Below are 21,124 nucleotides of genomic sequence, written 5' to 3'. Positions count from 1 at the left end.
ACATGAAGATTTTAGCTTAGAATGTGGCTTTTTAAGTTAGCATGTGCATTCATATCAACTAAAATGTTTGTTAGCCAAATCATTATTAATTAGTTGTGGCAGAGAAACCAAAAAAACCTTCATTAGCCAAAAAATTTATAAGATAAGGTATTTGTTAGCTGATGTATCACTGTACATAAAAATTATGAAAAAGCACTTTGATGTAAGATATTCACTTTTATATTTTTCTTGTATGTTTTAGGAAGATATGAAGATATTTTTATCGAACATAGAATGATACAACTTCAAATGTGGGTTAACAGAATTAGTAGGCATCCAGTCCTTGGTCAGAGTGATGTATGGAAACATTTCATCACTTGCACTGATGAAAAGGTTAGCATTTTGTTTCACATTTTACCCCTTACCTGTGTTTTGTAGCCTGCATATTTGTGGATTTCAAAAAATTATAAGCTGGTTTTTATAAACCAGTCTAAGAAAAAAAAAATCTGAGCTTAGATAATTCCAATTCATAGAGGAAAAAATTTCAAAAATAGACGAATGATAATTATTGTTTTTATATATTCATCAATCGAAGGAAAAAGTTGCTCATCTGAGGTTACAAAAGCTGTGTTTCTTGAAATCCATCACCGTATTTCACTTTTTCTAAAAACTATGATGCAGAAACTTGATACCACTGCTCAACTAAAAATTAAAAAAAATTTCATGTTCCCAAGAAAATTTTAATGGCTTAAGGGTACATTAGTGCTGCTGATTTTAAAACTAGTGTTGATTTTGCTGAATTGACTCTACTTTTTGAGATAATGCACACTCCGAACACTAGCCACTAATTTTTACTTCCAATTTTTCATTTATTTTCTTATGTTATTCAAATGTAATTTATATGCTGCTTATGTCATCATCTATTTTCAATCCATTGCTGGATGAAGGTCTCCTCTAAATTTTCCATTTTACTCTGTCTGATGCTTTTGCCATCCAGTTGACTCCAGCCACTTTTTGGATCTCATTGATCCATCTTGTTTGGGGATGCCTTGTCGGACGTTTAACACCACAGGGTACCAATCCAGAATACTTGCGGTCCATCTGTTGTGTCCTGTCTTCTTGCAATATGTCCAGTCCATTTCCATTTTAAATGTTTAATTCTTCCCATAATATCATGCACCTTTGTGTGGCCTCTTATCCAAGTGATTCATTTTCTGTCTCTTCTTGCGATGCCTAACATACATCTTTCCATGCTCTTTTGTGTTATTTGCAGCATTTGTATCGTGTTGTTTGTGAGTGTCCATGTTTCAGCTTCATAATCCAATGCTGGTAGCATATACACACTGATCAAACACTTTTCTTTTCAGGCATAATAGCATGTGGCTCTTCAGAATTACACAGTTTCTGCCAAAAGTGTTCCATCCGATCCTGATTCTTTTGTTTATTTCATTAATGATTCTGTTGTCCATGGTAATTTCTTGTCCCAGGTATACACAGCTTTTTACTACTTCTATCTCTATGTTGTTGAGCAAGATCGTCTTATTCAAATGCAAAGGAGTTGAACATTGCTTTTGTCTTTAGCAGATTCATTTTCAAACCCACCTGATTACTTGCTTTCACCATTTTTTGTATCATTTCTTCTAGTTCGTCTGGATTACTGCTGATAACAACAATGTTGTCTGCAAAACATAAATGGTTGAGAAATTCTCCATTAATTTTAATTCCTTTCTCATCCCAATCTAGTTTTCTGACTACCTCTTTTAAAACAGCAGTAAAGAACTTTGGTGATATAGTATCACCCTGTCTGCCTCCTTTTCCAAGTTTAATCTTTGCTTTTCCTTTATCCAAATGAATCGATGCAGTTGCTTTGTCATATATTTTCTTGATGATATTGATGTATGTCTTCTCTACCCCAATTAGATCTAGAGCTTTAACAGCAGCAGATGTGAAGACAGAGTCAAACACTTTTTCAAAATCAACGCCATACACAATGGTAATTCATATTCCATGTCTCTCTATGAGTTCCCTGATTGATTGGATGTGATCCATTGTACTAAATCCACTTTGAAATCCTGCTTGTTCTTTTGGTTGGGCTTCGTCCAATTCGGATTCAAGCCTATATGTAATCACTTTGGTGAACATTTTATAAATTACTGATAAGAGACTGATTGGTCGATAATTCTTGATATCCTCTTTTTCGCCCTTTTTGTAAAAAACCACCATCATTGGTGATTCCAATCTTCAAGCATATCCGATTTTGTGAGACAATTTGTGAACAAGGTAGCTGACATACTGGCAAATTCTTCTCCTACTTCTTTAGCAATGTCTATTGAAATCCCAACTTCACCTGGGAATTTTTCTTTTTTCATGCATAGTATAGCCTTGTAAACTTCTTTCAGCACAGGTGCTACTTGTACAAATTCTGCTCCATTTTCTTTCTGCTCATTTTCCTCTGTTACGATCCTGTTCTTCATGTTTGTATAGAGTATTATAAAATTCCTCAACAATACTAATAATTTCATTTCCATTCTTTGTGATAGTTTTATCTTTCCTTTTTATTGCAAAAATTTCTTTTTTCCCTACACACATTTTTCGTTTTGCTGATTTTAAGCTCCTGTTATCTTCCAGTGCTTTCTTTACAATATTGCAATTAAACTTCCTGACATCTTCTGTAATCGGCTTTCATACGTCTTACAAAGTTCTGCACATTACATTTTTGGTTTAGGATCATTCTTCTTATTCTGAAATTCTCCCCAGTCTTTCATCAGTTTCTTTGTTTTTTCTGTTATTTTTTAACCGATTTGATTACTTTTTCTCCATCGACTGTTACACTGCATATGTATTACCATTGAAATTTAATTTTCACTTTATCTGAAAAACTAGAACCAATCTGACAAAACCAATTCCAGATTCAGAATCAGCACCTTAAAATCACTGAAAAATCTTTGAGCATAAAATCAGTGTTGAACAGTTCAGCCACAGATTAAACATTTATTTATCCTTAGAATCTCATTAAATTCTAATTTTGTTTATAAGATGTGGAAGACTGGAAAGAGAAGAGCAGAGAAAGATGAACTTGTCGGAGCTTCATTCTTCCATGCTATCAAAGCTCCAGATGCTCCATTAGATGCCAATATAGTGTAAGTAAACTGCTAACTTGAAAAATTAAAAAAAAAGTAGTAAAAAATCTGAAATTATTAAAGGAAAATTCAGAACGATTTTGCATTAAATCGGTATTGAATTCTCTGAAACTATAGGAAATGCTCTCAGTGCCACTGTAGAATGGCAAATTTCTGAATGCATGGCAAGTTGTTATAGATATGTATATCTTTATCAATGCCGAAAATTCTTTCAGTTCAAAATGATAGAGTATGAAGGCAAAGCTTTAAATTTTTTAAATCTTATTCTTATGTGCAATAAAAACAAAATTAAGGATATGACACTACTACCATCTTAAATTTCACAGAGCAGGCAGAGATTCACATTAGCTAGGTGCATTGTCTTAATGAAGGAACCACAGTGATCTATCATTTATACTTTTCTCTGTGTGATAAGACGATTTCCTCCACTCCTGGTCAAAGATATAAGATAATAATTCTATTCACTTATATGTCTTTTTCCTTGTTCCTACGTATAAGCGAGAGATCGCTGTAATTTTATCTTTTAGAATTTTGTCTTTGTAAAGTGGCCAACCACTTCATATATCACCCAGATTTCAGGCACTAGCCATTTAACAAAGGGACAGACCAGTTGCTGACCACTATGTAAAAATGCTAGACTTCTGACATGGATCATTGCTAAGTTTGGGGGGGGGGGGTTGGTTCAGAATCATAGATTTGTATTGGAAACAAACACAGAGAAAATAAATTTTTTATACAGTACATTTTTTATACCATGACTTATGTCACCTTGAATTTATGTCATCTTGTCCTGTGTGTGTGTGCAAATGATTCTTTTTTCACTTAGACCCACATCAAGCAAATCTTGATGGCTCAGTGATAAATAGATTTGCTTTCAAGGAGTTTTTCCCTTCCTTGATCTCTTCAAACATAAAAATAACTATGGGTACATTCTTATGCGAGTGGTTTACAAAATGTGGTTCAAGGACCCCGGAGGTTCTCATGTAGATACTGATGGGAGTTCACCAGATGTGTTTCAGAAGGAACAAAGCAAAATTTAGGGTTAGAATTTAGCCAGTGGCTATGTCATAGACCAGAGTCCTTATTTTCTATGATGTTAGGCTTAGGGTGCCCGGGTAAGCATTAATTAGAAATACTGTCCTAGAGATTAAAAACAAAAATAGCTGGTTGCATCAGAGGATGAATCTGATTGAAGAATGTGTGTCCTAGGATACGAGGATTATGGCGCAGTCATACATATTTTTCTCAAATAATTAAATTAAAATTATTAATACAATTAAATCACAAATAAAGTAAATACAATTGAATGACCAACGTTAGTTGACCCAAAATTGCAAGAAGGAACACGGCTATATGTGTTTCAGAACTATATGAAGTTCCTTCATCAGTAGCAGAGATAAAGAAAAATATAGTAAAGTATTCCTTATAGCGGGAGTTACTCGCTGTTGTAGACAAGAGAGTCAAATTCAAAATGAACCAGCAACAAAAGCAGGGGTGGAGGACAGAAAAAAGAAAAATGGCAGAGCCAATTGCAAACGAGAACGTGATAGTGATGCTGATGGGAAAGAATAATTATTGTAGAATCTGTTGCCAGATTTTTGAAAAGGGTGGTGTGCTAGTTAGGTCGTTGACCAACTTGTTTGTGTTTTTTGTTAATGTGGAATGATTCAAAGAAGTCTAAGTCAGACGGCGAGGGACATTTTTGAATGATTTTTGCAGAAGAAAAGTCAAATTTATGGTCAAAGGACCAGCAGTGTTGGGCTATGGATGAGCGGTTAAAGTCTTGGTTGGTTACATATCTTTTATGCTCATTTAAACGAACGTTTAGTTTGGCCTATATATGATAGTCCACATTGGCATGAAATGCTGTAGATGCCCCAGTTGTTGAGTGGGTCAATGGGATCTTTTAGTTTAGAGAAGCTAAGTTTATTGATGGGGGTTAGAAAACCACACAAAAATTGTATTTTCGAAGGATTTTAGCAATGCATTGGTTAGTTTTTGGGAAGAAAGGCAAAATGATCAAGTTTTTTTGTTCGGGTTTAGGCTTGGTTGCGGAAGTGTTTTCAATATGTTTGCTGTGTGGATTATCAATGAAAGAGCTGCAGTAGCCACGATCAACTGCTATTGCTCTTAGGAAATTCAGTTCAGATACAAGTAGCGTCTACGAAAAGCAGATGTTAATGGCTCGCTTCACGTATGTGTAGAATGAGGCATTCTTTTGTGCCAGAGAATGCGCAGAAAGGCTGTAGGAAGGGGGGGGGGGTAGAGAAACAGCAAACGGTTTGGGTAAGGCAAGTGGTAGAGAAAGTTTGTTCGTGGCAAATGACCGATATGTCCAGGAATGCAATTTTGTTATTGTTTTCTTCCTCTATATTGAATTGAATGCAGAGGTCAATGGAATTGAGGGTATTTAGAATATGGTCGATGTTAGCATTACAGTCGAGAAGGATGAAGCAATCGTCAACATATGTGACATAAAACGAAGGAAAACGAATTTCACGAAAGAGTTTTGTTTCAGAATAGTGCATGTGTAATGTCACTAAGAACAGGGCTGAGAGGATTTCTCATGGCAAGGCCTTCAGTCATGTGATAGAATTGTTTGTTGAAAGAGAATATACAATTCTCTTCCTACGAAAATAGTTTTTCTGTGGTTTTCGCCCCCGTCAATAAACCTAGCTTCTCTAAACTAAAAGATCCCATTGACCCACTCAACAACTGGGGCATCTACAGCATTTCATGCCAGTGCAGATTATTATATATAGGTCAAACCAAATGTGCCCAAAAATACTGTTTAAATGAGCATAGAAGATATGTAACCAACCAAAATGTTAACTGCTAACACACCAGAGGGAAAAACAAAAAATATTGCGTATCCACAAGCGATTGCCTGAAGTTTTTAATTAAAATATTTAAAAATAAAAGTAATTTTTTCTTACTTGATGCAGAAATGTTTTCATTAAGAAATAATAAGTGATACATTTATAAATTTTTTACGGGGCGGGCAACGTCGCCGGGTATCAGCTAGTAAGAAATATAATTCACTCGAAGGAAACCTGAGCACTTACCTTCCTTTACCCATAGCTTTTTTTAAATTACAGTAGACACTGGCTAATCTGTCACATATCAGATCAGGATATGCTGGATTAAATTTCTAGATTACTGGAAGTTAGTTGGAAAAGCCCATTTAAATAATATAAACTTCTGGGCATAGACATGTCAATGAGTGACGTGTTTTCCCTCTACGCTCGAAGAAAAACGCTGGATTACTGGACGGTCGGAATATTATAGGGCATGGCAGAATTATTAAGAGTCTACAGTACTTTATAAATTTCAGAGTGTATTACACTGACATAAGTCAGGATATCTTTGTATAATGAATGGTTAATTTTTTAAAAATATTTTTTCACATATTTTTATGTGTTAAACGATTTTTTGTAACCTTTCTTTATTATTTCTTTATTTCTGCATATCAGATCACCTTGGTATGATTTCTCAGTGATAAATAGATGAATTATGCCATTCATTTTATATAATTATCCTCTAATTTTATTGGTTTTATTCTAAAATAATACCTTTTTCCAATGGAAATGTCAGTTATTATTCTCATCAGAGTGAGGAGTTCTATAGTTCTTCTGTCATAGTCATCAAGGCGTGAATGTGAGCCAATCGTCCAATTAAAAAGTCTTGCCACACAGAGCAACGGGCCTACAATTATTCAATCATTGCAACTCACTCACTTTGCTTCTGAAATATAGATGGCAGCACTGAAAAATCGAAACTATATATACTCACTCAGACTTTTAGATACACATACATTTCCGGCTCAACTCACTATATAGTAAATTGCCCGTGGTGATAGACTGAAGTTGTACCTCAGTTTGAAAGAAATTTCTTTCTTCATTGTATCATGACCCTGAAATTTAATTTTTAGGAATTTGAGAAAGTTCAGACTTATTACAAAACTAGATAATTTTCTTATTTTCAACGCAATTTCAATTTATTTAAGACTTGATTGGCTGTAATACCATTGTTACATTGCTGAAATGCTGTATTTGTTATTTTCAAAGGGAGGCACAGATTGATAGTTTTGGTAAATTTTCTACAAAGATGGACAATAGCGTTAAGCTCATGCATAGTACTGCCCAGGAACTGTGCAAAAAGTATTGCAGTTGTAAGTGATCCTTATTTATATTTTCATTTTTCTTATGCATAATATGATATCACAGTTTTAAACGTACATAAAATATTTAGCTGTTGATTTTTTGTGGATTTACATAGAATTTAATTTATCATCTATCAAATTTTAAAGGTGATACAGTGAAACCTAGCTACAACGCTAACTCCCTGTACAACAATAGTTTTCTTTATCTACTTCGCAATCGCTTTTACCCTTATGTTAAAATCCTCTCAATACAACTATATTGTTTACTATAGGCCCAATAATTCCGTCTATAACAATGTTTTTCAGAGAGCTATAGCAATATGTTTTTAGCTTTGCTGTTTCCTTTTATATTTTTCAAACTTCTTCCTTCAACGAGTCTCCGTGGAACTGGTTTTGTTCCTTTTTTTTTCTGGAATGCTTGTTGTGGTATGATCGATTTTTTTCACCATCTATGCAGTGTCCCTTCCCTGTCTACTCCCACAGGTTAGCATTAGTTTGCTATTTGAACAACCTCCTTTTGGTTATTGTCTGTCCTACATGCAGAAGGCTTTTTCATTATTAGAGAATTGCAGCATAATCTAATTTTTCACTACTGAAGGTTAGTTGTATGTGTACATTTTGTACCATCACCTCGTCCCTTTTTTGAGCACTTGTTAACTGTATGGACTTGGGGCACACCTTTTTGTTTTTTTCCCCCTTTTTTTTCTCCAGGCACCCTAATCCTAAAATTCAACACCACCTTCTGTGTTCAGCAACTACAGTAGACAGTGTAGGTTTTCAACAACAACAACAGTGTTCAGTAAAAGGTCAGAGCTATATATATATAATACAGTAAAACCTTGTTAAGTCGTCACTTCGGTTAAGCCGTCATAATTTTTCGATAACTTGAGGTGATGACTTATCGAGGTTTTACTGTATATACAAAAATTAGAACAAAGAAGGAGAAAATAAATAAATAGAACAATTAGAAGGTCATTCTCAAGGGGGTATTGTTTTATTGCCCCCCAAAAAGGAAAAATGCTTCTGATGATAATAAGCCAAAGATAGGCATAAAAAACAAGTTTTGAAAGTCCAAGAAACATGAGAAAGAAAAAGCGAAATTGAGAAAATAAAAAATTTGAAAAACACGAAAAATACATTAGTAACACATTATTTAACGGGCACCACCACAAAAATGTGTTCCAGAAAAGTTTTTAATAAAAAGTGCTAACTTTGAAATTTTTTTTTTAATTTTTAAACATTTACTGTTATGAATCTTCAATTCAATTTATCTTTTAGAAAGTATATATATGTATGTTACTCCCAAAGACGTGTGGCCATTTCTCAACGGGGCCGACCACTTTGCGAAGTGGGCAAGCATTTTGGCAAAAGTCTGAATTGCAGAAATGATTCAGACTTTGGCTGGCCATTTCATGAAGTGGCCGGAAATTTCTGGCCAAAGCTTGATGTGCTGATGTAAGACAGCCTGGTAGGAGCCAATTCCATTTTTTTAAATCCCTAACTTGTGGTACATGCCTATATATAGCAGCTGTATTGGATTACCACCTAGTGATGAGAAGGTGGAAAAAAAGTGAAATTTGAGAGAAAACTATAAAAATAATTATATAAAGATATAGTCTTTTCTGCAGAATTTCAGAGAAAAAAAGATTACTGCATCGTGAGATTGTGGTTTGATGGATTACTATAACTAACGTGGACATAATTATTCACAAAAAAATACGCCAACTTGACGATGATCCTGAATCATAATTTTTGTTATTGACTTTGGCCAGGGATCACAGCCCACTTCGCGAACTGGCCGATTTTGAACGGTGGCACTAATATATATAAAAAGTTCCACTGACACACAGTTGGATTCCTTCCTCTGTCACAATTATGTTTGTACTGGGAAAAAAAATAGATTTTCATCATTTCTTGTTTGCAGTGATGCATGTTGACAGAACAAACAAAAATATTGGATTGTTTCAGATTAACATTAGACAATCAGTTAGTCGAATCATTCTAATTTTTGCTTTCAACATTTTACTAATTCTTTTGTCTAATTAAATACTGATGAATTATAAATCAAAGTCATATAGCAACAGTATAGTTTCTTTATCAGTATGTTCAAATGAAATGGATATACTGATATGATATATATAATTTACGATATTACGTATACTGATACAATATTTACAATACATTTTTCTCTAATTTTAGTCACTCAAATTTGTATACAATGGGGAGGGAGATTCCTTGAGAAAACATTTTACCCCCCCCCCCCCCGCAAAAATTCTGCCTATGCTTGTGATTATCAAACCTTATGGCAAACATGAAACAAATTATTTGTTACCTACATAATTTTTAATGATTGACTAATCAATATTGGGCAAAATTGCATTTCTGATATCGACTATGAAAAACAAACAAATGCCTGCAGTGCATAGTGAGATAATGATGCCTCTCAGTATAACGATAATCCCTCTACAACGATATTTTCATCTGTTCCACAGGATATCATTGTGTCAAGGTTGCACCGTGTTATACTGGTACTAGATTATAAAGATATTTCACAATGATTTAAGTCTATTTCCCTGCAATGAAATTCGTTATTCAAACTTTTTTAATTTCGAGAGGAGCTGGCGAATGTTAAAATTTCTAAGTTGTCATAATTTTTCCAATATTTTAATTGTATATGAATGAAGCTGTTACTTTCAAATTACGTAGTAGCTTTCATTTTCTTCATCTTTTTTCTTTCAAGCTTACAAAAGAGAATTCCAAAAATTGGCTGCTGCATTTAAAGATCTGAGCGGTGCATTTGAAATGGAGATTTCTCCTTGTAAGTATTTTTGCAGCCATATATATTAATGGTGGAAGAAAATAGATTTATAGAAAAGACATTACAGAAAAGAAAACATTATTTTTGAAATATTTGTTTTGTACTTGGTTGACATTAAGTTTCTCATGTACAAACACAAGCTCGCTTTCAATGTTTTCATTGTTAATATAAAATAAAAATGATCTTTCAAAATATGCTAGCTAATATTATATTAGATTTAAATTGAAATAAACGCTCTGAAATGCTGGGGCAGAAATGGTTATACAGAGTGGACATGCATAAGGTCTGTATAAACACTTCAAAAATTTATGAAAGGGGAAATTATTGGATTTGAATGCAGTTGGCGGAGTTGGTATTGTCAGCATGAAGATTTTTTGATAAAGAAAAAAATGGTTATAAAAACTACTTATTCATGGAGTTGACATAGATAAAACAAGTGAAAAATACACAGCTGACAAGGAAAATTATATTTACAGTGTTTATTGTGGTCCATGCCCAATAAAGATTTCATGGCAAACTTTAAGGGTTTTTTTCCAGAAAATATGTTCATACACACCTTGGACAAATGAAGAATTTATGTGGTAGTATTGAGAGAGAAAAATTAGTTTATTATTAATGTTTAATAATCGTCCTACATTTAAAGCATATTTTATTTTTTTCTCACTGCAGAGAGCAACAGGCCTACAACAGTAATTTTCATTCATTACAGTTCAATCACTGTGAGTTGAGAAAAACTCAGTTTAAAAAACATTGATTGCTGATGGCAGCAATACACATAACAAGCATTACACAGAAACACACTTCACGGAAGGTTCACTATGCATACACACATATTCCAACATGTACAAATTTAGAAGTTCCACAGAGGAATGTGGACAAGGTGCATGTCTCGTTTAGTAGCATATTTTTTTGGTGGTTGCACCACTTAATTACGGTTTTTGTAAATTTTTTTTTTTTCAACAAGTTGGTACTGGGTACTGTTAGCATCAGTACAACCTAGTAATATGAATGACTTATCTGAGGTCCACACGTTATTCGGATACTTTTTCTAATTAGAAGTATGCTTCTAGGATCAACAGTTCACCAGTAATTTACAGTGCATGCTGTTAGCTATGTTGTATATTAGAATACTAATATTATTATATATAATATAACCTTTGATATTATAGTTAAAGATTAATGTGACATGTTTGGTATAACTTACGAGGAAAGTATTCCAAGCTATTGGCCTCAAGAATTTTTGAAAAAGTTTAAGCATATTCATCTCACCTAGAAACACATAAAAACGAAATTATCGGTGAAATGTAATTATTAAAGCTGCAAAAAAAAAAAAAAGTTAAAAATCATAACAGTTGGCTACTTATTGCCTCTTGCACTTCTTAGAGATCTGTAAAAAAAACTTTCAAATTTTTTTCCTTTCTTTCCTCCAGCTTCTCTGTTCTAGAAACTAGTTATTTCCCTTTTTTTTTTCTCTTTCTTTGTGCTATACTTGATCATGAGTTGTGTGAATGACGTCACTCTCTAACACTCTAGGGTTGCAGGATTTTTGAATTTATTCTTGCCGTATATTGGCCTACAAAATATTAATATATATATATTTTTTTAATAACCTGTAATAATTCTACCAGGTTTTTTTTTTATTTTTGTGCATGTTTAAATGAGTAGAATCAGTGGTAATTTTTTCAAAACTTTTTGAAGCCCACAGGCAGGTGTATTGAAATTTTCAGTATGTATCATACAGTACAAAAGATTAAATTTTATTTAAATTATATGTAAATTTTTTATATTTCTATTGAATAGGGCATGTAAAATTGCTTTAGATGGCAGAAAATGTATATTCGTTTTTTTTTTCTTTCATGTTATGCAGCATTTAGGATGGAAGTTAGCATAGATTAGCATTTGATGGAAGCTAGTCTATGATAAAAACTTTATTTTTAAACTGATGATCATGAACAAAAACTAAAAAAAAAAATTACACTTTTTTTCCTTCACACAAACTTTGATTTGAATTAGGAAATTTTTTGTTCTCTTCATGCTGATTAAGTTAAAAGCTATCTAATACAGAAATTGTGTACTCAAGAGATTCAAATTTCATACCTATTGCATATTTTAAGGATCAAATATCTGTACTACATAAGTACTGTTTTAGACAAAGGAAAATCATTTTGCACTTCATTTAAAAATTTATCTTTGTAAATTATATATACCCCTCTTTTTAAAGATTCCAATGAACTCATAACTGCCATCAGAGTAACAGGAGATACATATGAAGAAATTGGAACTTTATATGGAGATCAGGTAACGTTATTCATTATTAAATAAGATACTTTCGTGCCAAGAGACCATTGTGAATTTGAATGAGGATTCAGTTTTTTTTCTGCACCAGCAATTAGATTATAAGGAGATATTAGATGGAGCTAATCATTATTAAATGAATAGTCTCTTGGTAGTGCCAATTGCTGGTGCTGAAAAGCATTGAGTTGTTACTTAAACACGCTTTTGCTTTAGCCAGAAAGAATCTTATTAATTGATTGGAGTGGAGACTTAAAATCTAATCAGCTGTTTTTTTAATTATTTTTGTTCTAAGTTTTTCTCTTGATTTCAAAAATTTATAATGAAAATCAATTTTAATTTCCTTCCTGTTGTATTTTCAGCCTCGAAATGATCTGGAGCCTTTCAGTGATGTACTCCACGAATATAAAGGAATACTCGCATCTTTTCCTGAAATTCTGCAAATCCAAAAGGTATTTTATTTCCTTCTTTATTGAATTTTATCAAAGAAATAAAACAGTGAAAGTCAAATTTCAAAATATTTTGCACTTATAAGCAGTTTAATCTCATCAGTGAAAATTTTTTAGTGTTAGTCCTTGTAATTAAGTTCATGTTTTACAAATCAAAATTATTTATGTTCATAATATTTTGATAATCGAGTAAAAAGGTTTGGTTTCAGTTTCAAATATTAATGTTAACCTGTTTCCAATGGTAAAAAATTCAGTAGAACAACAATTATCCAGCCTTCTATTAACCGAAGTACTTGGCCAGACCAAGGTTTACTATTTACATATCCCTTTTGCCATTGCAACCCTGCCAATTCCAGCATGATGGTATACCATCTGTCATTTACAAAACTTATTCCAACCGCATTTTGAAAAAAAAAAAAAAAAGGTTGAGCATTCCTGCTTCTGCAAATGTTATGCAGAAGCAGGACAGTTCAGCCGGAAATTCATTCAAAATGATAGAACAGTAAGTTTAACAGGCCCATAACTAGGCTGGGGCAACCAGAGCACGCCCCCCCCCCCAGGGTCACAAGCCAAATAGGAGGACCCACAAAAAATGTACACTTTTTTAGTAAAACCTCTTCATGGTAATAAACTCTTCATGGGGGTCATAGTAGAAAGTCGGCCAAGAAAAGTACTCTATGACCCTGAGGTTCAACCATGTCATTCCATAAAAATCAGTCATTTTCTTCCTTTTTGGAGGAGTGGACTCCCACTTGTTAAATACTTGTGCAGAGGTCTATAATTGACATCAGGAAATCATGATTTTTTTAATGTATAGTCCACAGGTTATTGGTAGAAAATTGCAGTGTGTAGTTAAACCTTGTAACACTAAACCTGACTTGTAATGAATATCTGGATTTTTTACAGTCCCATACAGGGTCAAAACTATGATTTTGTGAGGGGAGGGAGCAAATGTGATGACCCTATTATTCAATGTTAGGTATCCTTGGAACAAAAGACAAACATTGTCTCAATGTGATAAGCATTAATTCTGGGAATTCTGTGGAAAACACCATAAAATTTAAGCAAAATTGACATGAAATGTTGTTATATTCGAGGTCGTTGCATTTTCATCTATATTATAAGCAAAGTTCTTTAACATTAATCTCTGTGGAATTATGCCTGTACCGCTTTTAATTTTTCTATGTGCTAGCCCCGGTGCCACTTTTTTATACAGATGCCTGCACTTTTTTTTTTTGGAAGTTTGAAGCTAATAAAATATATTTTTCTTGAAATATGATTGTTCAGCTCCATCTACTAGTGAGAAAATAATGTAGAAGGATGCCTTAGAAGGTGGCAGCAGCTGTATGATAAATTATTCTGTCATACACTGTCGTAGGCACCACTGCTGCGTATAGTTGCTGTTGCATATGCTGTTGTAGCCAGATGACTTGTTAAAGCGAAAGCAATTTTCCTTTCAATTCAACAGGGAGCTGTCCAGAAAAAGAAAGAACATCAGAAAATGATGGGTGAAGGTAAACTGTCCCAAGAGGAAGCTTCTGCTATCGCTCGCCGCACAGATATAATCAGTTATGCTGCTCTTGCCGAAGTCACTCATTTCCAACAGGAGCAAGTCAATGAATTTAAAAACATGATGCAGAACTTTCTCACTGCACAGGTAGAATTTTATCGACAGGTAAGCAGAAATTAATTTAGGTTGAGAGTGAAATTTGAAAAAGAGTGAAATAATGTGGAAAATTTAATTCTGAACGTTTATAAATATTTGAATGTATTTGCTCTTGCAGGTTGCTGATAAATTGCAAAATGCATTGGATCTATACAGCTCATAGACTGCTGTTTATTTTATTTGACACTAGAATTTATATTTTTTATATTATACATAGGTTGTTTGTTATTGCTGTTAGTTATTATATTTTGTGCTTTTTTTTTAAAATCAAAGCTATGATATGCATTTTCATTTTATTTAAGTCTACACACAAAAGACCTTTATTTCTTTATTTGAGATCGTATTTCCAGTTTTAATGTCTAAGTGTATCGGTATCATATTCCTGATGTTTTCTATGTTATTATGGGATCTCTATCATTCCGTTTCAATACCAGTTTACATTCTGTTCCACAGTATCTGTATTTGATAATGTTTTGTGTATTTCTGTAAATCTTATACATTCCTATTTACAAGATCTTCAGTGTTTTTGTGTGTTTCTCGATGTCATTTGTTGTTTATTAACATGTTTTCTTGAATTTTTCATAACTTTTTGTTTCCATTGTACCAGTGTATCATTTAATTATGTACAATTTGAAATATATTTCAAGCACAAATGTTTTTTTTTATCAATTTAAATATGTTTATTGCATCCTCAGAAAGTCATTCTTTCAGTTTCGCTCATTGTGTAACGTAACAAAAATCCACAATTCAATTGACATACAATGTCAAAATAATTGTTATTTGTGTGAAGTGATGCTGTTTTTTTCTATTCGCTTTAATTTTATAGTATTTTATACATCCTACCATTACATTTATAGCATGCTAGAATTTTATCTGTGGTTGACGATGACAGTTTTCAGCCATATTTTTCTTATAAGTATTTTATTTTAGTTGTCTTTTGATTGTTTTTATTTTTGTTTTAGCAGTTGATTTTGCAAAGATAATGTATTATTTTCAATCATTGAAAGTATTATCATAATTTTATGACAGAAAACTTGAATTTTTTTTAATATATTGTCTTTTAATGATCAGTGCATTATATGGTCAAAAACATTTATAGCAAGTATTCAACACCATAATTCATTGCTACATAGTATACTTTTCAAATGCTTCGGCTTTTTTTCCCCCTTTGAGTATTGTTAAAGATATGGTTATCTGTATACGTTATCTATTGTTTTGAAATTATCATGAAAACTAAATCTCATAAACATTTGTTATAAGTAAAATTAGTAAGATGAGAAAGATTTGATTTCGCTTCTAGTCTAATTTGCTCAAAATTAATTTTATGATTATTAGTTGGGTGAAATTAAAGTGAGCATTTTCATAAATTTATGTTGCTGTTGCTCCAGACATTACTATTGCATCCAAGTTCAATCATAAACAATCTCATTCAAATGTTGAGTATATATTTTTACTTTTTGCTGCAACTTGACTTTCTTTCTTGAGTCTATTTTTCCAAAAAAAAATTAATTAAATGCAAAATACAGTAGAACCTTGATAGCTCCATACTTGAAGAGGATTATAAACCATGTTGGCCTAAGTGCATGTGAAGTTGCATTTGATCTTATTCCCTATCAGTTTTTAATTATCGTTTATGCACATACACGTACCTGTATATAGGTGAAAATTTTTATTCTATTATCTTCACGTTCACAAACATTTTTGGTCGATTTTCAATGAAAAGATTCAGTATTAAAACGTCGTTGAGAATTTTGCCTGTTCTGGCCTTGTATTTTTAAAACAACCCCAAATTATACAAATAAATACAAATACAATACCACAACAGGCGAAATGCCCAGTGAGGTGGCTGAGAAAAAGATGCCCATAACAAATATGGAATGTGGAAGTAAGCATATTTTGATTTCCAAAAGATCTGTTGTGTGTGGATGAGCGATGGCATTGTCTAGAATGAGGGAATCTTTCTTCTCACATGAAACATTCTGATCTAGCTTTATCAACCATCACTAGAAAATTTCAAATATCGTCCACACCTCTCTGTGGCTTTTGTGGTTCATGAGTCATTTTTTCAGGTTCAAAACAGAAGGAAGTATGGGAAGTAACCCTACTCCTAGGTTTGAGAGAGAGTTTTGACTAATAAATGGCAAAAAAATAGTGAAACAAGATTTGTGAAATTCCTGAGAACAATGTTGTAAAAATATTCTAACTTGCCAATACATGAGAACAATGTTGTAAAAATATTCTAACTTGCCAATGCTTGAACAATTTCTAGTGGTACACAGTAAAAATGACATTCATTTAAGTGGGGCTTGGCCATCATGAGGTACATCAAGTTGTGTTAGTTTTCCCTCCAATGAATTACCTTATGTGCAAATCATGGAAATAATAAAAGTTGTGTTATCACGGTTCCACTGTATATACACTGATTTTCGCAAAAAAAAAAGTTTTTTGATTGAGCGAGTGTTTTGTCAGATAAGCATTTTTGAATGTAATTAGGTTGGACTCAATTACTGTGAGTATTTTCTGTTGGGCATTTATAACATCTGTATTGCATGATTGTTCATATAAACCCTAACTATAAATGAAAATGAAGAAAATATTATATTCGAAATGTGTGTGTGCAATGAATGTGCTGTCCTTGTGCATGTGTGTATCAATGGTGCTTTCTCAGTGCATTTAGAGCTTGCAGTACTATTGCAAATTAACTTACAATCAATGTGGTTCCATTCCGTATGATATAATACCAAAATATTTCAGATATATATATTTACATATGATATCTTGAATCTCGAATTGTCATCCATAACTGTCCAACTAACTGTCCTAACTCTTTGGACCATCTTATGAGCCCCATGTCTAATGTATTATTAGATTTGTGATCCCTTGTAATGGATGAAAAAAAAATTGTCTATGATTGTTGAATATATATACAACTATATGATAACATCTTTGAATTAGTAAATTAATAGAAATGCAGAGAATTTTCACTCAATTAGAATCTGCTTGGAAAAAAAGTTTTAATTATGCATGATTTTTTTTTCAATGAATCAATTCCTGTTGCCAGAATTCAAAAAGTTTTAATTTTATTCTCGCTGATATAGAAAACAGAAGACAATTACTTTTGACCATGTCTTTAAATATATTTTTTTGTTCCCACGGGTGAAACACTTTAATGAAATCCAAATAATGTAGATTTCATTAGGGTTTATCTCTCGCAAAAATTAAAATCGCTGCTTCAGATCAACTCAAAATTTAGTAGATGAGCATTTTATGTACAAGAGAATTTCATTCAAATTTGTGAAATTTTTGACATGATTTTTTTTGTTCTCAATACAGTGGAACCTCTCTAAGATGGCCACTTGGCATTTCACGAAGTTGTGGCTGGCTGCCTGCAGAGAGACTGGACTATGGGTAGCATAATTTATAGATGGGGAGGAAAAAATTTTGTTCCTGCTTCTATATATAAGATTGCGTAATAGTTTTTCCCTTTAGACAACCAGAGTTGTCCAACTATTTTTGAGTTTTCTAGGCTGCATTTGAAGAAGGATAAGTTATTTTGAGCTTCATTGGGAAGAAAAATAAACCTTACTCGATAACTGATGAGAACATTTTGAATCGAAATCTATCATTCAAGGGCTGGAGAAAATGACAGCTCTTTCCTTTCCTTTTTGATGGTAAAATATACTCAAAATCAATTCTAAACTATTATGTAAATAAATATTGTTCAAATATATACCAACTTTTGAAGTGATTGTTCGACTGCATTAATATCTGTTCTGGACTGTATGTGACAGGTTGGATATTTCTTTTACATGTTGAAGGATCATCAGTCACGTTTTGGTCTCATTCAACTGTTCTTTGTCTAATTTTTATGATAGCATAAGGCATCCCAAATCTCAGACTGTCTCTAGACAGTTCTTATATTTCTCTGATGATATACAATGAGTTACGATTTTCCCACTTTCTCCAACAATGCAGTAAAAATCAATCCCAGGTCAGAAAGACCAAACATTTTGCCTTATGCTTCTATAGTTTCCTTCACATTATTGAGATCTGAAAGTGTACTGAATGGCTCATTTGCATTTTTTCTTCACAGCGATGTCAATCATTAAAAAAATTTATCTATTCACGATAAAAAAAATTATTTTTATGGCTAGGTACAGCTAAACCTTTCGGAACTGAAACTACAGGGAGCATTTCAGTAAAGGTTTAGCTTCAGTTGTTGGCATTTTCATAGCGTTCCCCCCCTTCCCAACCTTTATTTATGGGAAAGATGGCCACAAATATGTCTGCACACCCCTTGCAGAGGTGGCCCACAATAGAGATGGCTTTTGTATTAAATGTATGGAGCCGTTATCTGTTTCAATGAAAAGCATGTCATGATAGGAGGTTGGCCGTCAAACAGAGGTGATTGCCTTTAAGGTTTCACTGTATTGTTTAAAATAATTACAATAATGCCACATTAATTATTGCTGCTTTGTCAGCAATGGTGAAGCAATTGGCAAGAAAAAATTTTATCCTCCTTCATAATAAAGCAAATATATCACCAATTATTATACCTTTTACTATGGCAGTTTGTGCTCTTGTTTTATGGATTAGGATACGATTGCAGTTGATTGTCTTGCACTTGATGCCGTCACTTTGAGAAATAGGATTCTAACATTATTCTTATTAACACGTTAGAGAAAGTGTCTATTGTTATGATTACCACAATGCTTATGTTAAAAACATTTTCTGAAATACCTATATTTCACCGAATTTATGAAAATGTAATGAATTCCTTGAGTGGCTCACAGTTGCATCAAAAGAAACCACATAGATTATGCAGGTTATACGTATATAGATTTCACTATTTTAATACTTGGAAAATTATAAATTTAAAATTGTGTGCAAAATTTTATAAGAATTCAAGAGGTTTTAATGTTGTACTAAGAAGAAAAATATCTTAAGAATCACCACATTTTTTAACAATATTTATAAATTATGCACCAAATTTGTAAGAAGGCTGATCAATATTCTAAATAGAGGTTTTCATTGTAAAAGAAATTAATTTCAGAGTTTGTTAGTCTATTTTTTGCGAGGCGAGAATTGTACTGCAGTTGCTTCGAAGCGATTGCTCCGACCAATTTAGCATAATGTTATCACCACATGATGTCTTCCCATATAAAACAAACTTATATCTGTCCCACCAGTTCCGCAATTGATCACTTAACGTAAATCTTGAATTATTTTTATTTTTCGTGTGAAGATTTTTGTATAAAAATCCTATCGATGTTGACATTTTAAAAGTTTTAAAGTTAAATATCGGAAGGATATTGCAATGGGGAAAGCGTGAAGACTACAAAATATTCTTTGTACATTGTATGTATCTATAATATAAAATTGTATGAAGTGCATTGTTGCATGTAATATACTTGCATACTTTTATTGATTGTATTAACATGTGCTGCTGATTGGTAATTATTGATTATTTTTGTAAAGTTGGTGGAACAGCATTTGAAAATCGCTATGAAATATTTGAATATTATTGTAACATGAAGTCAAGCCAGTTAGTTGTTTGGTTTTCTTAAAACTAAGATCAAATCTAATTCCAAAGTATAAACATGATAGTGGCAGTTAAAATGCCTAAACATGAAGAGGAGGGAAACATTCAAGTTTTATGATACAGATCGATCATAAAAATTAAAAGAAAATTGTGCATAGTTTACTTCGAATCAAAAACAAAATACTGGTAACACAAAAAGGGAAAAGAATATATGACATCGGGTAAATTATTTAATGTTAATCTGAGGCCTTTTGATATGAGTGAATTCTCACTAACAGTAGAACCTTGATTATCTGGGAAGCTGATTTACCTAGGTTCGAAAATTTCAAAAATTCGCAAAGGTAAAAGAGCTGAAAAAAAAAGATTGCTCAGATAACATTAAGTTGAGGGTAATACAGGGGGGATTCATAATTCCCTCCAGGGTTTCAGAATGCTATAGTGGGGAAACTGACAAGTGCAATGGATGGGAGCCTTACACCGAATGCAGGAACAATTCAAGTTTATTTACGGACCTTATAGGTGTTCAATGTGTGAACCCTTCTCACACGGCATGCATCAATTTGATAATCCAGTTCTTACCATACTCTTTCCAATGTGGCACAATTCATGGTATAGACAGCATGGAAGACATGGCAGCACAAACACAAAACAAACGCAACTCAACAACATAAATACATTAGGACCACACATTTACTCAGAACACTCATTCTGGCATGTGCCGATTCATTAGAAATTCCATAGAGAAATGTGTACGAGGTGCATGTATGGTTAAGTATTGGTAGTAAGTATATAGACAGCATGTGTGATCTGTCTACGCAGCTCTGCTAAATCATACGGCAAAGGGGGTACGAACACAAGATCTGTGACACAGCCCCACAAGAAAAAAGTAGGATGGTGTTAGGTCTGGTGAACAGAGTGCAAGGCTCCCCCGCTATAGCATTCTGAAATTCAGGAGGGAATTATGAATCACCCTGTATTAATCATACAGTAGCACCTCTCAAATCCGGACTTTATAGGACCTAGGTGATTCCAGATTAGTGAATCTTCCAGATTATGTATTACCTTTTGTACATTTC

The 21,124-nt window shown here is 33.0% G+C and overlaps 1 protein-coding gene across 1 annotated transcript in view; it reads left to right on the top strand.

The window, feature by feature from the left end:
• The window catches only part of LOC149070050 (sorting nexin-33-like), a 30,065-nt gene extending 14,532 nt beyond the window's left edge, over positions 1 to 15,533 (top strand). The window contains exons 10-17 of the mRNA XM_089250196.1: positions 242 to 372; positions 3,016 to 3,119; positions 7,187 to 7,290; positions 10,022 to 10,099; positions 12,321 to 12,397; positions 12,754 to 12,843; positions 14,309 to 14,515; positions 14,625 to 15,533. Coding sequence (XP_089106322.1) covers positions 242 to 372; positions 3,016 to 3,119; positions 7,187 to 7,290; positions 10,022 to 10,099; positions 12,321 to 12,397; positions 12,754 to 12,843; positions 14,309 to 14,515; positions 14,625 to 14,669 — 836 coding nt within the window. The 3' untranslated portion in view covers positions 14,670 to 15,533. The remainder of the gene's footprint in view (positions 1 to 241; positions 373 to 3,015; positions 3,120 to 7,186; positions 7,291 to 10,021; positions 10,100 to 12,320; positions 12,398 to 12,753; positions 12,844 to 14,308; positions 14,516 to 14,624) is intronic.
• The last annotated feature ends 5,591 nt before the right edge of the window (positions 15,534 to 21,124 follow it).

This window comes from Pholcus phalangioides, unplaced genomic scaffold (assembly GCF_987345545.1).
Source record: "Pholcus phalangioides strain wild (caught in Gottingen) unplaced genomic scaffold, Ppha-v1.0 ptg000022l_1, whole genome shotgun sequence".
NCBI lineage: Eukaryota > Metazoa > Arthropoda > Arachnida > Araneae > Pholcidae > Pholcus > Pholcus phalangioides.
Note: the sequence above shows the minus strand (reverse complement) of the source record. Positions and strands in the feature narration are given on the sequence as shown.